Consider the following 18,716-nt stretch of genomic DNA (forward strand, 5'->3'; position numbering starts at 1 on the left):
TAAAATTAATAGTATAATATTTAATTAGTTTTGAAATTTACATATTCAGCTAATTGAACTTATTTTTAACCTCGATCCATATCAAATTGAAGCAAATAGAGACTGTGACGCTTAAAATTTAATAACACATAAGTTTGTAATATAAATGTGGTAGTCAAAAAGGTTGTAAGTGTTTGTGGAAGAAAGAAAAAACAGATAAGTGAGATTAATGCATTTATTATAGAATTTAAAGTCCTGGTGAAGCGGTGTGACTATCCAATGAGCCCGGTTGAAGGGACGTGACTATCCAGTGTCAACTGGATTCAAGAAGGTGAGGAGACATGTTTTACATATAAGTCTATTGGGTGAGATAAATAGCCTGAACATTGGGAAAAAAAAGAATCAAAGTGATTACATCTTTCACGGAGTAAATCTCAGTTATATGGTTGAACAACGTCGACTCCCAGCATTGGTGATGGTAGCAGTGGTTCCAGAAGAAATGCCCTGGACGTCCTTCCCGGTGAGTTAAGTACATCGTTGAAAAGTATGTTTTTTTCCAGTCATGCTTGTGGTGTGGGTGATCATTTTCTTTTTTCACTTGTGAACATTTAGATGTTGTCTCCACGATGGATCATGATGAGTTTGTCATCATGGAGGACTTGGAGCATATGCTGGCCAAGGCCTGTGATCTGCTTTAGGTAGGACCTACAGTGTTTTTGCCTTGTGATTGCGTACATGTCCAAGGAGAGCACTATTATGGCTATATGGTGCATGTGAAAAGCACGACTGACGGAGTCAATTTTTGTGTATTCGGGAGGTACTCAACCGACGATCGTCTGGCCAGGCAAGATGGCACTTTTATATCTCTAGATGCGCTTTTTGACTTCAATTACTACGTGGCGCTTCGTTACAGGAAACAGTTGCTAGAGTTGCAACGAGTCTCAAGGTTGTTCGTCGAGGCCCGTGTTGCTAAACTGGAGAAGGAGAACGTTGCGTTGAAGCAAAAGCTATCCTCTTACGAAGCCTTGCACGGCTGTTGCTGAAGTTAAATTTGTTGTGGTTTGTCTTAATTTATTTTGTTATATTTATTTCAGCTGTATTGACCTTTTTGAACTCAACACTGCTAAGTCAGTACGTTATGGTTAATTTAATTTGCTTGCTTGATGACGTTTAATCTATTTATTTGTATCTATATAATTTTGACATTGTTTCCTACAATGGTCATGTTATACTAGTAGTTCATTGTTTGGGGAATGGTGTACTGTTAAAGGTTTAGGTGTTGAATTAAAAGTTCAGATGAATTGACGTTCGTGTTGGTGTTGAGGGATGGGGATAAATGGTTTACACTTTACAATTTAATTAAGTTAGAATCTTTATCGGTATACACGAAAATGTTCTCAAATAAGAACTAAATAGACAAAAACAAAACAATAACCTTGTTTTTTATCTAGTAATTATTTTGTTCGCAATCTGAATACTAACGTTTTTAGGCTATTTAGTTATTTATTTAATCCTATTTTACTTATTTTATATGTTTAATTATATTTAGTAAATGACTACTCAAGTGCATATATTTTTAGATAAAGAAATGTTGTTTAGAAAAAGGTATATAATTTTTATTCAATTTTTTAATATATTTATACAATTAATTTACTATTGTTTTATTCTTTATAATTACGCTTTATTAGTTTTTCTTTGTTTTACTACCTTTAATTTTATACATTTTTTAATGAAAAGTAATTGATTTTCACAAACATACCCTTTAGAAAAAATTTAATTTTTTCTGATATTCATTTTGTGTACCACCCTTTAACAAATTATGTTCGTATTGATAAAATTGTGTTTTTCTCAAAACATTTTTTAAAAATATATTTATTTACTAAAAATATTTTTTCATAAGATATCTGTAAATAATTTTATCATTATTAAGGAATGAGATGTTAATTTTTAAATTTTGGACATGTATAAGTTTTGAGATGTAGGGTTTAGGGTTTAAGGTTAGGGTTTAGAGAATAAGGTCGAATAACATTTATATTGAAATTAACTACAGAAGACGACAAAAAGTAATGTCTAAAAAACACTTATAGTTACTACACTCGAAATGCAATTTGTTTATGATGCAATGCTACGGAAAAAGACAAAATCTTATTAGTGTAGTTAGAGGAATCTTGCTATAGGTCAGAGGCACCATTTTGTAACGTTTGACAAAAATTATAGCGCCAAAAATTTCACTCTGGTTTGCTATAAATCATGGTAAGCAACAAAGACTAATCAACGCATGTTTCAGGACCACTTAACAAATCTTGAATACCCTCGTTGCATAGTGATGAAATTGACGAACCTGTTCAATGTTTCCGGTGCGGGTCAGCATCCTTCAAGTCTCTAGTAAGGAACTCTGTATGGCAAAAAATTCAATTGAATACACGATTCGATATTTATGTTACATGTGTAGATACTTAATCGATGTTGTCACCATTTATAGGGCGGAAGGTGTGAGCGGTGCTACATTCGTGGTGCAAGCAACAGCTGACTCGGTTGAGATTTTGTCCCAGGAAAGTGTTGAAGCGTGCGATCCAGTGTTTGCCGTTACACCGTTGGGTGTTCCTGTCGGAGGTCATGCGTTCTCCTTCTGATAGAGACAATCGATCAACATCGGCTAAGCATAGCAAAGCCAGCTTGTCCACCGCAAACTCACAGGTATGATAAATTCAAATCAATAATTAATTGCTCCATGTTTGCATAGTTGGTTCTATTGCCTGTAACCCTGTCAATTTAATGTAGAAATTTAAGGCAACCTACGCCATGGACTTTAATCGATCAGACACCCTGCTGTTCAACTTCCTTTTCTTGGATAGTCATTCGATGGAGTATGTTCTAATCCCTGATTCTGTTGGCGGGTTGTTGACAAATGTACATCCTTAATCACTATCGTAACCATGTGGTATGTCCATGTGTTGCAGAGATACTATTGTCCAGATGCTCCAGTACAGACTAATAAGGCGGCAAATTTAGTTCCTCATACCTGGGTGTCCCACTGATGGAGCGGTTGTAGAAATGATGGCCACATGAAACACTTGTTTTATACATCACCTTAAGCATTCTTTTTTTGGTGTCTCCCGCCCAGCTTCGCTGTGCGTGGTTAACGTAACAAATTTCATATTACTCTGTTGCAATGATGAATACCGTGTCTATAGATGTTAGTGGAATATTAACTAAATTTGTTTATATTTTTAGGAAGACATTAGTAAGGGATTGTCTACTAGAAAACTCATTGAGATATACGTGCCTTTCTAGTTGAGACCAAGTGATGCGTGACCATCTTTTCCTTATTGTCTGTTTATTTTAAGTTAGAATTTAATGAGTTTTAATCTTATTTTAGTGTTTGAAACCTCTTTGGATGCTACTTTGAGTTGCTTTAGTGTTTTAATTATTTCAAGTGAAGTTCGAATCAGTTTGGCAGAGTTTGTGTACAAGAAAAGAGAAGAATTGGAAGTTGTTAAGCTGGCGCTAAATGTGGACCTGGGCGTTTAGCGCTAGTAGCTCAAAAGCGCGAGAAAGCTCTCTGCCCACTAGGGCGTTAAACGCCAAGGCTAGCATTTAGCGCTAGCAAGCCAGAGATGAATGGGAGCTTTCTACTCACAAGGGCGCTAAACGCTGGATTTGGCATTTAGCGCCAATGATTCGGATCACATTCCCACTAATGAAGCGTCTTTAGTTGGATTTAGTTTTTAATTATTCTATTTTATTTTATGTTGGTTATTTTTAATTACAAACAAAATCTTTTAGGTTTAGAATTTATTAATTTATTTTAGTTTCAAATCAAATGAGGTTAGATATAAAAGGGAAAAGATTCAGCTTTTCGGGGGATCTTTTCTCTTTTGCACTTTCACATTTTCTGAACTCTAATTTTCTCTCGAAGTCATGAGCCACTAAACCTCCTCAGTTAATGTTAAGAGCTCTATTTATTTCTATGGATTAAGACTATTATTATTCTATTTTAATTAATATATTGATTCCCTGGCGACGATGAATGGAACATGAAATAACACGCCACTAATAGCTCCCACGACTATCACTGGCGCGTGGGGGCACTATTACGGCCTGGCCCAAACCCTCTGCTGGTTTGGGCCGACCCGAGCTCCACCCGACCCGGACACGCGTCCGTGGCAGCTCACCCATGGCTGTGAAGGAAACGTCTCGGGAATAGTGGGCCTGCCTTCACAGGGCCCACCTCTGACAATATATAAAGGGAAGATTGGCTCTTCCCCCAAGGTACGTCACATATCACATCACCATTTCCGCCTGCACATTTACTGACAAGGGTGTCGGAGTGTCTTCGCAGGTGGCACCCCCCTTTTTCCACACGAAGTACTCGGGACCTCGTACACCTCTGACCGGCGGCAGTTCACGACCTGACGAGCCCCTATCATCACCCAGGATCTTCACTCGAACCGATCGGTAACCAACTTACCGAACATTGGCGCCGTCTGTGGGGACTCGTCCATGGACTTCGTGTTAGTCGAAACAGAGACAGGCCGCGAGGCAGTACCCGGAGGCGTCACCGCCGGGACGGGAACCCGACAACATCCAAGGTCACCCCCGAGGGACGCAACCCAACCACATGAGGGATGCCCCTTTGGGGGGACCGGAGACAACCACGCTCGAATAATGCAAGAGCTACGCCACAGGATGTAAGACTTGGAGCGCCGACTAGCAGATAGGGAACACGACCAATGCACCCCAGAGCAGAGTCACTCCCGCTCTCGCTCCAGACGCACGCCTAGCCCCCAAGCGGAATCCGAAAGCACCGGGGGGAGAGGACGCGCGAGAAGACGTCGTGACCCCGTCATTTACGCCAGACGTGAGGGGCGGCGTACCGGGAACCGCAGAGACGATGACACTCGTCGGGAAAGCGACGAGGGAAGAACGACGGGAACACGGGGACCCGTAATAATGGGAGCGACCCCATTCCACCGTTCCATACTCGAAGTCCGGCTGCCAAAACACTTTGACAACCCAACGGACATGAGGTACGATGGAACGCAAGACCTGCTGGAACACCTCACGGCCTTTGAGGCCAGGATGAACCTAGAAGGAGTGGGAGACGAGGTAAAGTGCCGTGCTTTCCCGGTCACCCTAGCGGGACCTGCAATACGGTGGTTTAATAACCTCCCGCAGGGCTCGGTGACCCAATTCTCTGACATCAGCCACGCCTTCCTGGCTCAGTTCACGACCAGGATCGCCAAAGCCAAGCATCCGATCAATTTGCTGGGAGTAACCCAGAGAGCCGGGGAGCCGACCAGGAAATACCTAGATCGTTTCAACGACGAATGCTTGGAAATTGACGGGCTGACGGACTCGGTGGCGAGTTTGTGTTTAACAAATGGGCTCCTGAATGAAGACTTCAGAAAGCACCTTACCACGAGGCCAGTATGGACCATGCAGGAGATCCAGTGCGTGGCTAAGGAGTACATTAACGACGAAGAAGTTAGCAGGGTCGTGGCTGCCAATAAACGGCAACCCCCCTACAACCAAGCCCGACACTACGAGGGTGGAGAAAAACAGAAGGAACACGCCAGGGACGGCGGTCCGAGCAAGGCGCCAAAGCCATTTCCCCGAGTAGGGAAATTCACCAACTATACCCCCCTCACGGCTCTGATCACGGAAGTTTACCAACAGATAGCCGAAAAAGGGATACTATCGAGATCCCGACCTCTGAAGGACAGGACGGGGGAAACAAGAGCCTTTACTGCGAATATCACAAGGGATACGGGCACAAGACCCAAGACTGCTTCGATCTAAAGGATGCCCTGGAGCAAGCAATCAGTGATGGAAAGCTCGCCGACTTCTCCCACCTCATAAGGGAACCGAGGAGACGAAATCGGGATCAAGATGGCGAGGACAGGTCCCGGACGACAAGACAACGTCCAGAACCCGAGGGGGACGACCACGGTCTCACGGTGGTGAATGTAGTAACAGCGAGGAACTCCGCCCCGAGGTCGAAATTGGCGTAGAAAAAAGACGCCAAGATCCTGGCGGTCTCCTCCTCATCTGTTAGAAGTTCCTGGGGACTCCCATTAATCTCTTTCGGCCCCGAGGACCAATGGTTCGACGAGGTACCGGAAAGTCCCCCCATGGTTATCACGGCCAGAGTCGGAACCAGACTCGTCAAACGGATCCTGGTAGACACGGGAGCGGACTCAAACATCATGTTTCGCAACGTTTTTGATGCCTTGGGGCTGCGTGACGCCGACCTGGCGACCCACCATCACGACGTGGTAGGGCTGGGAGACCACTTCATCAAGCTGGATGGAATCATCTCACTCCCGACCTCCCTGGGACAAGGACATAGGCGAAGGACGATAATGGCCAATTTTGTTGTCTTACAAGACTCCACAGCTTACAACATCATCCTGGGGAGGAAAACCATCAACGACCTTGGGGCGGAGATCAGTACGAAGCTGCTCGTAATGAAGTTTGTTACTGATGACGGATCCGTGGGATCCATCAGAGGAGACTTAGAAACGGCAGTCGCTTGCGACCACGCCAGCCTCTCTCGCAGGAAAAAGTCCAAAGAAGCAACGGGAATTTTCCTTGCCGACCTGGACGCCAGGATAGATGACAGGCCCAGACCTGAGCCAGAAGGGGACTTGGAAAAAATTAGGGTCGGTGACGGAGACGAGAAGTTCACATTCATAAACAGAAACCTCTCCCACGGATTAAAAGAACATTTGATGGAGATGATCAGAGCTAATGCCGACCTCTTCGCCTGGACACCAGCCGACATGCCAGAAATAGATCCCCAGCTCATGTCACACCATCTGGCCGTCAAGCCGGAGGCCAAGCCAGTGGCCCAGAGGAGGAGGAAGATGTCACAGGAAAGGGCAGAGGAGGTGGCCAGGCAGACGGCCAACCTACTTGAAGCAGGGTTCATCCGAAAACTGGACTACTTGACTTGGCTGTCGAACGTGGTTTTGGTGAAAAAACACAGTGGGAGGTGGAAAATGTGTGTAGACTATTCCGACCTCAACAAGGCATGTCCTAAAGACTGCTATCCCCTGCCCAACATTGACGCACTCGTCGACGCAGCGGCGGGATACCGGTATCTGAGCTTCATGGACGCCTACTCTGGGTACAATCAGATACCGATGCACCGACCCGACGAGGACAAAATGGCGTTCATAACGCCAGGAGGGATCTATTGTTACAAGGTGATGCCATTTGGGCTGAAAAACGCCGGCGCCACATACCAGAGACTGATGAACAAGATATTCAATGAGCTCATAGGCAAGACAGTAGAGGTCTACGTGGACGACATCCTTGCGAAAACTGCACAGCCCGACGATCTCCTGAGCGACTTGGGGAGCGTGTTCGCCTCCCTCTGACAACACGGCATGAGGCTCAACCCGCTCAAATGCGCCTTCGCTATGGAGGCCGGGAAGTTCCTGGGATTCATGATCACCCAAAGAGGAGTAGAGGCCAATCCTGAAAAATGTCAAGCGATCCTCCAGATGAAGAGCCCGAGTTGTATCAAAGACGTCCAACGGTTGGCGGGAAGGCTGACAGCGTTATCCCGCTTCCTAGGCGCATCGGCAGCAAAAGCCCTACCCTTCTTTAATCTGATGAAAAAGGGGATAGCATTCGAATGGACCCCAGCATGTGAGAAAGCATTTAACCACTTCAAGGAGATCCTAGCAACGCCTCCGGTGCTCGGAAAGCCCAAGGACGGAGAGTCACTCTACCTCTACCTAGCAGTAACAGAGGAAGCACTTGCAGCAGTGCTCGTAAGAGAAGAAGGGAAAGCTCAGCAACCGATTTACTTCGTGAGCAAGGCACTACAAGGAGCAGAGCTGAGGTACATCAAACTGAAAAAATTGGCGCTGACACTCCTAACCTCCTCCCGAAGGTTGAGGCAATACTTCCAGGGTCACCGTATAGTCGTGAGGACGGACCAAGCAATTCATCAAGTACTCCAAAAACCCGATTTGGCCGGCAGGATGATGACCTGGGCCATCGAGCTCTCCCAATATGACTTGCAGTATGAGCTCCGGCATGCAATTAAGGCACAGGCAATGGCAGATTTCTTGATAGAGGTGACCGGTGATCCCCCCTAGGAAACGGGCACACGGTGGAGGCTCCACGTAGATGGGGCCTCCAACCAGACGTCCGGGGGAGCCGGGGTCATCTTAGAAAGCCCGGCGGGAGTCATATACGAGCAATCAACCGAGTTCGAGTTCCCTGTGTCGAACAATCAAGCAGAATATGAAGCCCTCTTAGGAGGACTGACGTTAGCTCGGGAGGTCGGGGCAACAAGACTGGAGGTATACAGCGACTCACAAGTTGTCACCTCACAGGTAAACGGAAGCTATCAAGCAAGGGACCCCCTTCTACAAAAATATTTGGAAAAGGTAAGAGAATTGACAAGAGAGTTCCAAGAGGTCACGGTCCAACACGTTCCAAGAGAAAGGAACACACGGGCAGACCTCCTGTCCAAACTAGCAAGCACGAAGCCAGGAGCGGGCAACCGATCTCTCATCCAGGGCATGGTGAAGGAACCGACCGTCGCCCTACATTTGGCAGTGTCAAGCCCCTCCTGGTTGGACCCGATCACAAACTTCCTGGAACTTGGCAAGTTACCTGACGACGAGAAGGCGGCCAAAACATTGAGAAGGGAGGCAGCCAGATACGCAATCATACAAGGCCAACTGTTCAGAAAAGGGCTCAGCCAACCCTTGTTGAAGTGCTTACACCCCGACCAGACGGACTATGTACTTAGAGAAGTCCACGAGGGATGTTGCGGCCACCACATCGGGGGCAAGGCCCTAGCGAGGAAGCTCATCCGAGCTGGATACTACTGGCCATCAATGATGAAAGACTCCAGGGAATTTGTCAGAAAGTGCGTAAAGTGTCAACAAAACGCTAACTTCCACAAAGCGCCGGCTTCCGAGCTGAGCCTGCTAACGTCTACACGACCTTTCGCTCAATGGGGAGTTGACCTTTTAGGACCTTTCCCGGTAGGCCCGGGACAAGTCAAATATCTCATAGTCGCCATCGACTACTACACCAAATGGATAGAGGCTGAGCCATTAGCGAACATATCTTCCTCCAATTGCAGGAAGTTCATGTGGAGACAGGTGATAACCCGTTTCGGCATCCCGGAAGTCGTCATTTCGGACAATAGGACGCAATTCACTGACAAGAAGTTCACGGAGTTCCTCACCGGCCTAGGGATAAAACAGAAGTTTTCCTCGGTGGAACATCCCCAGACAAACGGGCAAGTGGAGGCCACAAACAAAGTCGTCCTGCTCGGCCTCAAGAAGCGCTTAGACAATAAAAAAGGCGCATGGGCCGACGAACTCGCGTTGGTCCTCTGGTCCTACCGAACAACCGAACAAAGCTCTACGGGGGAAACCCCTTTCTGCCTAACATACGGGGTCGACGCAGTGATACCCGTGAAAATCGGTGAACCGAGCCCACGACTACTACTCGCAGGTGTAGACGAGGCGGTGGAAAAGGACCTGGTGGAAGAGACCAGAGAGATGGCCCACTTGTCAAAAACGGCATTAAAACAAAGAATAGCTCTGCGCTACAACACTAAAGTCCTCAGGAGGGATTTCGAGGAAAGAGACCTCGTCCTACGACGCAACGACGTCGGTGTACCGACCCCAGGAGAAGGAAAACTGGCGGCAAATTGGGAAGGTCCCTACAGAATCAAAGAAGCACTCAGCAAAGGTGCCTACAAGCTGGAAAGACTCGATGGCAGGGAAATCCCGAGAACTTGGAACGCAGGTAACCTGAGGAGATTCTACTCGTAGCTTCGGCTTACCGGCCAAGCGGCCTGAAAAGCGGGGTAGAGTTTCGCCTTGGTCAAATGTTAATTCCCAATTATTTACTTTTATCAAATGCCTATTGTGTTCATAAACTTGTCTAGCTAACGACTAATTCTTACTTGTCCAAATTCTTCCATCTTTTATCCTCCAATGCGTACCTCACGAAATCGCACTCGTAAACGGAAACCCGGGACTAATCACCCCGGGAAGCCAACAGAACCATGGCCATATCAAGCGGCTTCGTAAATAAAACCAACGGTTCTAATCGAGTTACCAACGCAAACGGAAAAACGGGCACAAGCAATAAGCCCACCCCAAAAGGCGGTAACAAAAATAAAACGCCAAACAAGATAAGCAACAATAACGACAAGACGTCCAAGCGACCAACTAAACATAAAGTAACAAGTTCACAACGAAATATCCAACAGACCCACAACAACCCAAAGTTACAAGAAATCACTTTCTAGGCATATCGACAATCTTGCCGTCTTAGATCATCTTGAAGACACCAATAGCCGATGTGTCGAAATCGGGAGCCACGATCTTCACCTGGACCTTCAGGGCGTCCTCAGTCATGGAGATCGTGTTCTTCCCTTGCTCTTTGGTTGCTTTCAGCTTCTTCCTGAGCTCCTCGACCTCGGCTTTAGTGGCTTTAACCGACAAAACGGCTTGGTCACGTTCCTGCTCCAAGACCGCCACCCGACCCTGAGCGGCATTCAGCTGGCTCTCCAGGGTCATCTCCCGCTCGGCTAAACGGGCCACCATCTCGTCGGAAGCCTTCAATTTCTCCTCGGCAGATGTCATTTTTCCTCAGAAGCCTTGAGCTTCCCCCCATGTCGGACAACTGGCTCTGGAGCAGCTCGACTTGCACCTTGAAATCATTGTTTGCCTTGCCAGAAGATTCAAGCTTCCTCCGGAGAGCCTGCATTCCCGACAACTCGAACTCAGCCTTTCGAGCTATCACGGCCCCCCGGAGCAAAGTCCGGTACATCCATCTCGCCTGTCCAGCCAGGTCGGTTCCATGAAAATGCTCCTCCATCCCAGGGATCAGCTGCGAGTCAATAAACTTTGTAGCGTCAAAGTTTCTTTTCATAATGGTGAGAGTCCCTTTCGGGCTGGCAGACGCCCTCCGCTTCCTAGGGGTATGGATAAGTTCCACATTATCATCTTCCTGATAGGTAGAGGACGAATGCCCACCAACGACCACCTCGGGAAGGGGGGAAGCCTGCGCCCCTGCCGTGTTCTTCTCCGACATACCGGTATCCTGGGGAGAGGGCACAGCCTGATCCTCCTTCTCCCCGGAAGGCCCCTCCGACTTCCCGGCATCCTTCTCTTCGGCCTTCTCTTCATCACTGTCCACGAAGAAGGTCTTCATCAAATTTTCAAGCCCCGTTACTGAGGCAGACATCTCCACTGCAGCAAACAGACAAACACATCAGTCGCTAAATCAGGTAAAACAAGCAATGACAAACAGTACAAGCACAAAACAAAACGACTCACGGATATAGCTCCTGGCGGCCTCCCGTTCACCCATGAGGAGATGGGGGTTCACGGGGTTCTTCCGAAAGAGAGCAAACAACACATCAGCTATTTTCTTATTTACAGGGGACATCCCTTTATACATAACCTTAATAAAAGAATTAGACCCCGCCCCAAAACTCCAATAAGTTGGAATGAGGCGCTCCCCCTCTAACGATAACCAAAAGGGATGACGACCTTTAGTGGGGTAAACTTTAAAGAATTTATCTTTGAACCTATGGTAAGAGTCCTCGAACAGACCAAATATCCTCCGACCCTGGGCAGATCGGAAAGAAAGGAACCCTTTTCTCGCCTTCCCTTGTTTAGAGGGGTTGGTGGGGTTGAAGAAAAAGAGGAAGATATCTACTGACGCCGGCAGTTCGAGATACTCACAGACCATCTCGAAACAGCGGATAGAAGCCCAGCTGTTCGGATGGAGCTGCGACGGCGACACGGATATCCGATTGAGGAGCGACATCTGAAAGTCAGAGAAGGGTAGGCGAACGCCGACCTGGGTGAACATGGCCGTGTAAAACCAGATCCAGTCGGCGACCCGGGGAGAACGGAGGTTGATCTCGTACAACCGCTCGTTGGGGGCAGGAACGAAGGTCTCATAGTTGGTCTCCTCGTCTGTCCCCCCACATAAGTACCCGGCTTGCCAGAATTCCGTCAGCTCTTCCAGATCCATCTGGTTAGGCGAGTCCTTTATGTCTGAGGTCACCCAGGCGTAGGGGTCGTAGTTTGCACCCGAGGTAGAAGTCCGGGAGACGACGCGAGGCATACCTACAGTGGGGTACCACTCCATTAGTCTATGAGGTCGGGAGCCCGGATAAAACCCAAAAACCATGTTTACCCCACTCAACAATTAAGATCAAGCATGGCCAAAGCTACATCTATTCCGCAAGTCATCTAAAAACCTACCCTGGAATGGTACCCCTCCCCTAACATATCTACCTAGCATTGAAAGGCCACATAACAACAAATTCCAAGCAAAATAACAAGGACACTAAGCAAATACAACAAACACACAGTAAACAGAGCAGAAAAGAGAGGAGCCAGAGGATTACCTGAATTTGTTGAAGCTGAGGAATGAGAGGAAGAAGCGCGAAAGACTGGGGGCAAAATAGTCTTTGCGCATGGGGTTTCCCAACCCATTATGTGCATTCAATGCTCAGCTGCTGGTTTGGGCCGACCCGAGCTCCACCCGACCCGGACGGTCGGGGGTAGGGCGCTCCATCGCCGACCCGGACACGCGTCCGTGGCAGCTCACCCATGGCTGTGAAGGAAATGTCTCGGGAATAGTGGGCCTGCCTTCATAGGGCCCACCTCTGACAATATATAAAGGGAAGATTGGCTCTTCCCCCAAGGTACGTCACATATCACATCACCCTTTCTGCCTGCACATTTACTGACAAGGGTGCCTGCACATTTACTGACAAGGGCGTCGGAGTGTCTTCGCAGGTGGCACCCCCCTGTTTTCCACACGAAGTACTCGGGACCTCGTACACCTCTGACCGGAGGCAGTTCACGACCTGACGAGCCCCTATCATCACCCAGGATCTTCACCCGAACTGATCGATAACCGACTTACCGAACACAAAGATTACTTTCATTCTTCATCTTATGAATCTGGGTAGATCAGAAGAATAACCTTTATTCTATATGTGTTCTTGTGATTCTTGGAAGAGTTATCTCACTTGAACACTAGCTTGAAATAAATTCCTCCTAAATTGCTAATTACTTGGACTTAACAGGATACGTGATATATAATCCTCTTATATCTAGGTAATTAGGGTTTTTGTGGCTAATAAACTAGAATTGAACCTAACTCTCGAATCTATATTAAGTGACCAAGACATTGGCGGTTGATTAGGTTAGAGGAGACTAAAATCACTAAGAAATTAGGGTTTAGTCAATTACAGTTTGCCATGAAATGAATCTTGCATGAGTAAAATAGTTGGTAAGAAAATTGAATTCGGACGAATAAACATCTTCGAAACCTTAACTATTTTCTCATATATATTTCACACCAATTCTACTGTTTGCGTTCTTACTCTCTAAAGTTCTGTTTAATGCGATTTACAACCCTCAAAACATCACTTTCTGCTTGCCTGACTAAGTGAGTCATTCGACTATTATTGCTCAGTTCATCAATCCTCGTGGTATCGACCCTCACTCACCTGAGGTATTACTTAGTACGACTTGGTGCACTTGTCGGTTCAGTTGTGGTATTTAAATTCCGCAACCACCAAGAAGATTCTTAAATAGGGTAGGTATCCCGATCGACTTAGTCTGTTTGGCATTTGGCATTAGTTTCACTGCTGTTAACCACAGTCATAACTAATTTGATGAATTGTTCTGCCAGATCTTTATCCCCATCGAGGTTGTCTTCATGCATTGGTATTGCATGGTGGTCGATTTTAAGGAGAAAACGGTTTGCCACCTAGACTCCTTCCTGGAGGCTAATATGGTCAACGATAGAGAGCAGCTCATACAATGCATGGTAAGATGCCTTGCACTTGTTTACTGTGCAATTTTTTACATAAAATATACATTTTCAACGGGTACATTTGTGATGTTTATTCAGCTTCAAATGCTTAACGCAATTATGACATCCCCCGGCATTTGGACCCCTGTGACAATTCACCCCTGAAGACATGGGTAGGTGGCCGATATGGAGAAGACATGGGATCCAAAATTGCAATACCAGGTGCATATAATTTTGTGTACATTATATCCGTATATGAAAAATTGTGTGTCTAATGATACCGTTCGTCATTTGAATTATGTAGCAACAGCTCTGCTGCATGGGTGATACAATGGCTCCACCCAGAAGGTTCCTTCAACCCATTTGGCATTAGTGGAGTGGTAACTATCTGACTGTGAATCTAAATAAATTATATACATGTGCAGTGATTGACTTCCCATAATGTTTGTCCGTGGTAGCTTGAGGATTCTACGATCTGAGGCAGAACTGCCGTCTCCCTTGCGGGTGGACCTTTTAATGCAATCGGAAGCTTGGTTAGGATGTGGGCAGCCAGTGGCAGCGATGTTCGGCTCCATGAAAGTAGCTAACTAGTAGGACTTACTGAGCGGCGAAAAAGGGCAGCACAAGGCAAGTGGTTGGTAGTAAATGAAATAAGGTTTTCCAGGATTGCAACATGCCCCCCCCAGAAACATTTAGTTTGTCACTTATGGTATTAGCCAGCGTTTTGGGATGGGTTGCATGATAATCCAAACTAGTATAATTAGTTTATTAGAATTAAGTTTAAGATATATATAATTTAAAGTGTAACGAATTATGCCTTAATGCATTTAATGCTCTACTGCTGTGATAGTTGACTCCACCCTGTTTGTCCTATGTTTGGATTGTCTTTTGTATGAGTAGTGATAACTGGGAAAAAGTTAAGGATGGGACAAATCGTAGTCTGTATAAAGTCTTCTTTCGTAGCTAACAAGGTTTCTAATGCAGCAGCACTAGTATATTTTTATTTTTTTGGGGTATTTGAAATATAGGTATCTAAAAAAAGTTACTTGAGGCAGGGAGAGAAATTATGTCGCATAAAATACAGGGGCGGAGATCAGATGTGACAAATACAATACGAACAATTAAAATATATATATATATATTGGGTTTAATGCACATCGATATATATGCAATGTCATAATAAATATGAATTATATAATGCTATGCACTCCACGATATAAATTGAATAACCCACCACGTTCCTATAGTCAAGAAAAGAATACCTCTCGTGTATGTAATGGACACTAATGGATGGTAGGCGTATATCATTGTGTTTTTAAACGTGGACAAAAATTAAAGGTTGTTAGAAAAGCATCGGCCTAAATAACAAGAAAATCTCCCTTGTGAGCTTGTTGGCAGCTGACCTCTCCAAATCATGAAATAAACTATGTAGCACTACATCCCCAACCACGGATAACAGATCAGAGTGTGCTTCCCTAGACCTCATTTGGGATATGCAATGTGACGATGGGATTTTTCTATCGGTAAAGAAATATAAAAATATGATCGCGTTATAAATATAGCTTCTAAACCAACAGAAATTCCTTTCGTACAAACGTTTGGTTGTCACAAGTAACAAACCCCTTTAAAATTGATAACCAGAGTATTTAAACCTCGGGTCGTCTTCTCAAGAAAATGCAGGGAGGTGTTCTTATTATTGGTTATGAGTTTTGTAAATTGGGGGTTTTGAAAGTAAGGAACAAGTAAATTGAATGACAAGCAAAATAAATAAATAACTATAAAATAAACTCTTGGCAAGGTATGAAAATTCGGAAGTCCTATCCTAGTTACTCCTATGAGAATGAAAGTTAATCCCACTTAGTTAACCCTTATGAAAGCAAGGGAAAGTCAAGTGAACTAATTAGTTAGATTTCCAAGTCCTAGCCAACTCCTAAGGAAAGACTAGAGTTAGTGGAATATCAGTCAATTTAGCCGACATAACAACCAATCACGGATAGTTGATAACTCAAGAGCTTCCAATTAATCAATTAAAGCCAATAACATAAAAAGCTAAATAAGAATCATAAATCTGAAATACCTCAATTGCATTAATAAGAGAAAATCAATTTAAACATAAAGAGTTCATAAGCCAATCTGGCAACATAAGTAATTAAAGGATAGCATCAAAATATCTGAAAGTAAAAGAGAAATATAAAGTAAAAGGAATATTGAACCTGATGAAGAGTTGAAATTCTAAATCCTTTAAGAGGAATCCTAATCCTAAAAACCTAAGAGAGAGGAGAGAACCCCTCTCTCTAAAAACTACATCTAAACTATGAAAAGTAAATAATTGAAGACATGATAATGAATGGATGCATTTCCCCACTTTATGACCTCTAATCTGTGCCTTCTGGACTTGGATCTGGGCCAAAAAGGGTTTCAGAAATCGCTGGGAGCGTTTTCTGTAATTTCTGGTGCGTGGCGTCTGTCACGCGTCCACGTGGGTCACGCGGTCGCGTCATCTAGAGTTTTCCTTGTCATGCGTTCGCTTCGGTCGCGTACGCGTCATCTGTGTTCTGCTCATGGCGCGCGTCCGCGTCAGTCACGCGTTCGCGTCGCTGCCTTTTCGCGCTGGGCATGCGACTGCGTCGTCCATGCGTTCGCGTCGCTGCCAGTTTCTTCAAAAACTCCATTTTGTGCTTTCCTTCCATTTTTGTATGTTTCCTTTCCATCCTTTAAGTCATTCCTGCCTTAGAAGATCTGAAACTTCTCAACACACAAATTACAGCATCGAATGGTAATAAAGGGTAATTAAAATAAATAATTTCAAAGCATAGGAAACATGTATTTCACATATATCACATAATAAGGAAGAGAAAGTAAAACCATGCAATTTACATGAATAAGTGGGTGAAGGGTTGAATAAATCACTTAAATTGAGCACAATATATATATATCATAAAATATGGGTTTATCACAATGCATAAACTATTCAATAAAGTCCCTCAAATTATGCCAAGAGTGGACAAATTTACCAAACATTGAGTGCAACCCTTTGCATCTAGACGTTGTACGAAAACCCCCAAAAAGTGGCCATGTATATGTGCAGTTGCCCACATATTTCTCCTAGAGTAAAAGTCAAAAACCGATTGATTATCTGATAGACCGAGTGCATCAACCATATAATGCCAATGATCTTCAAACTCGGTAACCTCATAATTGAACAACATGCATTTCTTAAATTCAGAAGTAAAGGTGGGGTTGCTTAGGTTAGAAGTGGCATTCATCAGTAGGTGCCACACACAAAAATGATGATAAGCGCCAAAAAACACCGCTTCGATTGCCTTTCTCATCGCTTCATGTCCATCTGTTATGACACACCCAGGTGTTTTACCCTTCATGGCGTCTAGGAACTATTGAAGCAACCAGGTGTAAGTCTGATCATTCTCATTTGCCACTAGCACAGCAGCAAACATAATTGTTTGGTTATGGTGATTGATTCCGGAAAACACAACCAGTGGATACATATACTTATTCTTCCGATATGTCACATCAAATGCGACGACATACCCAAACAAACGATAATCCAGCTGACTATAATTATCCGACCAAAACAGGTGTACCAGACGACCATCCTTGTCCGCCAAGTAACTCACATACATTCTTGGATTCTCTTGCGGCGTTGATTCTAAGAACTTAAGGCAAGACATCACATCACCACCTATAAGCCTCCATTCCTTGCCTATCTGGTTATACATATCTCTCTTTAGAAACAGAACGTTTTGGAATCCCTCGGCAGTGTGCACAAAAGATGAATAAATATGTGGCATTTTAATCCTAACTTTCAGCATCATATTCATTTGTTCCATGGGGGTTGCATCTATTTTCCTATTCCCCGGTAGCATAAAGATCAGTCTATCCTCCAGCAGTTCGTGGTTTTGAACTTCCTAAAAGTACGACATTATCCATCTACCACTTTTTGAGTGCACGCGAACTCGCGTTTCTGCCTCACAACCGCATCTAGTCTCCGCATTTGGCTCACGTTTCCATCTCAGGCCGTCGTTAACGGATCCCATATCTTTGAACCCTTGCCAAAAACATACAAATTCTTGTTGTGTAACCTCACTCTTCATATTTCGCCAAATCTTATTCTTCCTCACAGTAAAACCATTCATTTTGCATACAAACTGTAAAACAAGAATGCAACTGAATGATCCGGAAAATGAAACATCATAATCTCACTTGTAGTTCTTTGAAATTAATACACCCCAACTCTGCAATACCGTCGACGGCTCTCTCCCCCCAGTTGTTGTAGAAGTTGTCCCCGAAATACTCATGTGCCTCTGACTCCACCCCTAATCCCCCATCCTGAAATTCGTCACCACATTCGTCACCACTAGGACCCAAGGCATCGCTTCCCTCCTCTTTAGCACACAATGACCCATAAGATTGGTTCATCGCCGATTCCCCCTCCATGCAGGCTTGTGTAGAACAAGTATTCACAGAATAAAAAGTTTTTTGATAAGGCATAATGCTGTGTAACAAAAATTTGCCAAGACACTACCATCGTCTGTTCTGCTCTACAATTTGCGATTGCCAAAGAAAAATCTGCAAACCACCAAACGTGACAATACCCTTTGTCTACCTTGTTCCCACCAGAAATTAGATTCTGAACAATATCCTTGGCTCCTCCCCAACAGCGACAGAGACTCCTTACTCTAGATCCAGGCCATTTAGGGTTTCACAGTAACTTACTAACTTGCAATCTTGCTAATGGTGATTTCTTGAGACGGCGCCTTATGGTCGACGCTTTTTGTCAACAACCCATTCTTTAATTCTTGGGCTAACTTCGGTAAACAGCCCAACTATATACACGAGGGTTCGAATGAAATATGTTGAATTATAGGTGCCATAACATTATA

The 18,716-nt window shown here is 44.8% G+C and overlaps 1 protein-coding gene and 1 long non-coding RNA gene across 2 annotated transcripts in view; one reads left to right on the top strand and one right to left on the bottom strand.

The window, feature by feature from the left end:
* The window catches only part of LOC110264111, a 16,245-nt gene extending 7,180 nt beyond the window's left edge, over window positions 1-9,065 (top strand). The window contains exon 4 of the long non-coding RNA XR_002349841.1: window positions 9,055-9,065. This is a non-coding gene — a long non-coding RNA (uncharacterized LOC110264111). The remainder of the gene's footprint in view (window positions 1-9,054) is intronic.
* LOC107647248 (protein FAR1-RELATED SEQUENCE 5-like) lies at window positions 17,208-18,252 on the bottom strand. The gene is made up of 3 exons (XM_016351348.1): window positions 18,037-18,252; window positions 17,790-17,981; window positions 17,208-17,741 (listed from the first exon to the last, which is right to left on the bottom strand). The coding sequence occupies exons 1-3, from the start codon at window positions 18,250-18,252 to the stop codon at window positions 17,208-17,210; spliced, it is 942 nt and encodes a 313-aa protein (XP_016206834.1).

This window comes from Arachis ipaensis, chromosome B06 (assembly GCF_000816755.2).
Source record: "Arachis ipaensis cultivar K30076 chromosome B06, Araip1.1, whole genome shotgun sequence".
Classification (NCBI taxonomy): domain Eukaryota; kingdom Viridiplantae; phylum Streptophyta; class Magnoliopsida; order Fabales; family Fabaceae; genus Arachis; species Arachis ipaensis.

Coding starts and splice junctions, on each gene's coding strand:
- LOC107647248 (XM_016351348.1), bottom strand. CDS start 18,252: ATGAACCAATCTTATGGGTCATTGTGTGCTAAAGAGGAGGGAAGCGAT. Junction 17,982..18,036: donor TTAATTTCAAAGAACTACAA/GTGAGATTATGA, acceptor CTTGTTTTACAG/TTTGTATGCAAAATGAATGG. Junction 17,742..17,789: donor GTTGTGAGGCAGAAACGCGA/GTTCGCGTGCAC, acceptor TCGTACTTTTAG/GAAGTTCAAAACCACGAACT.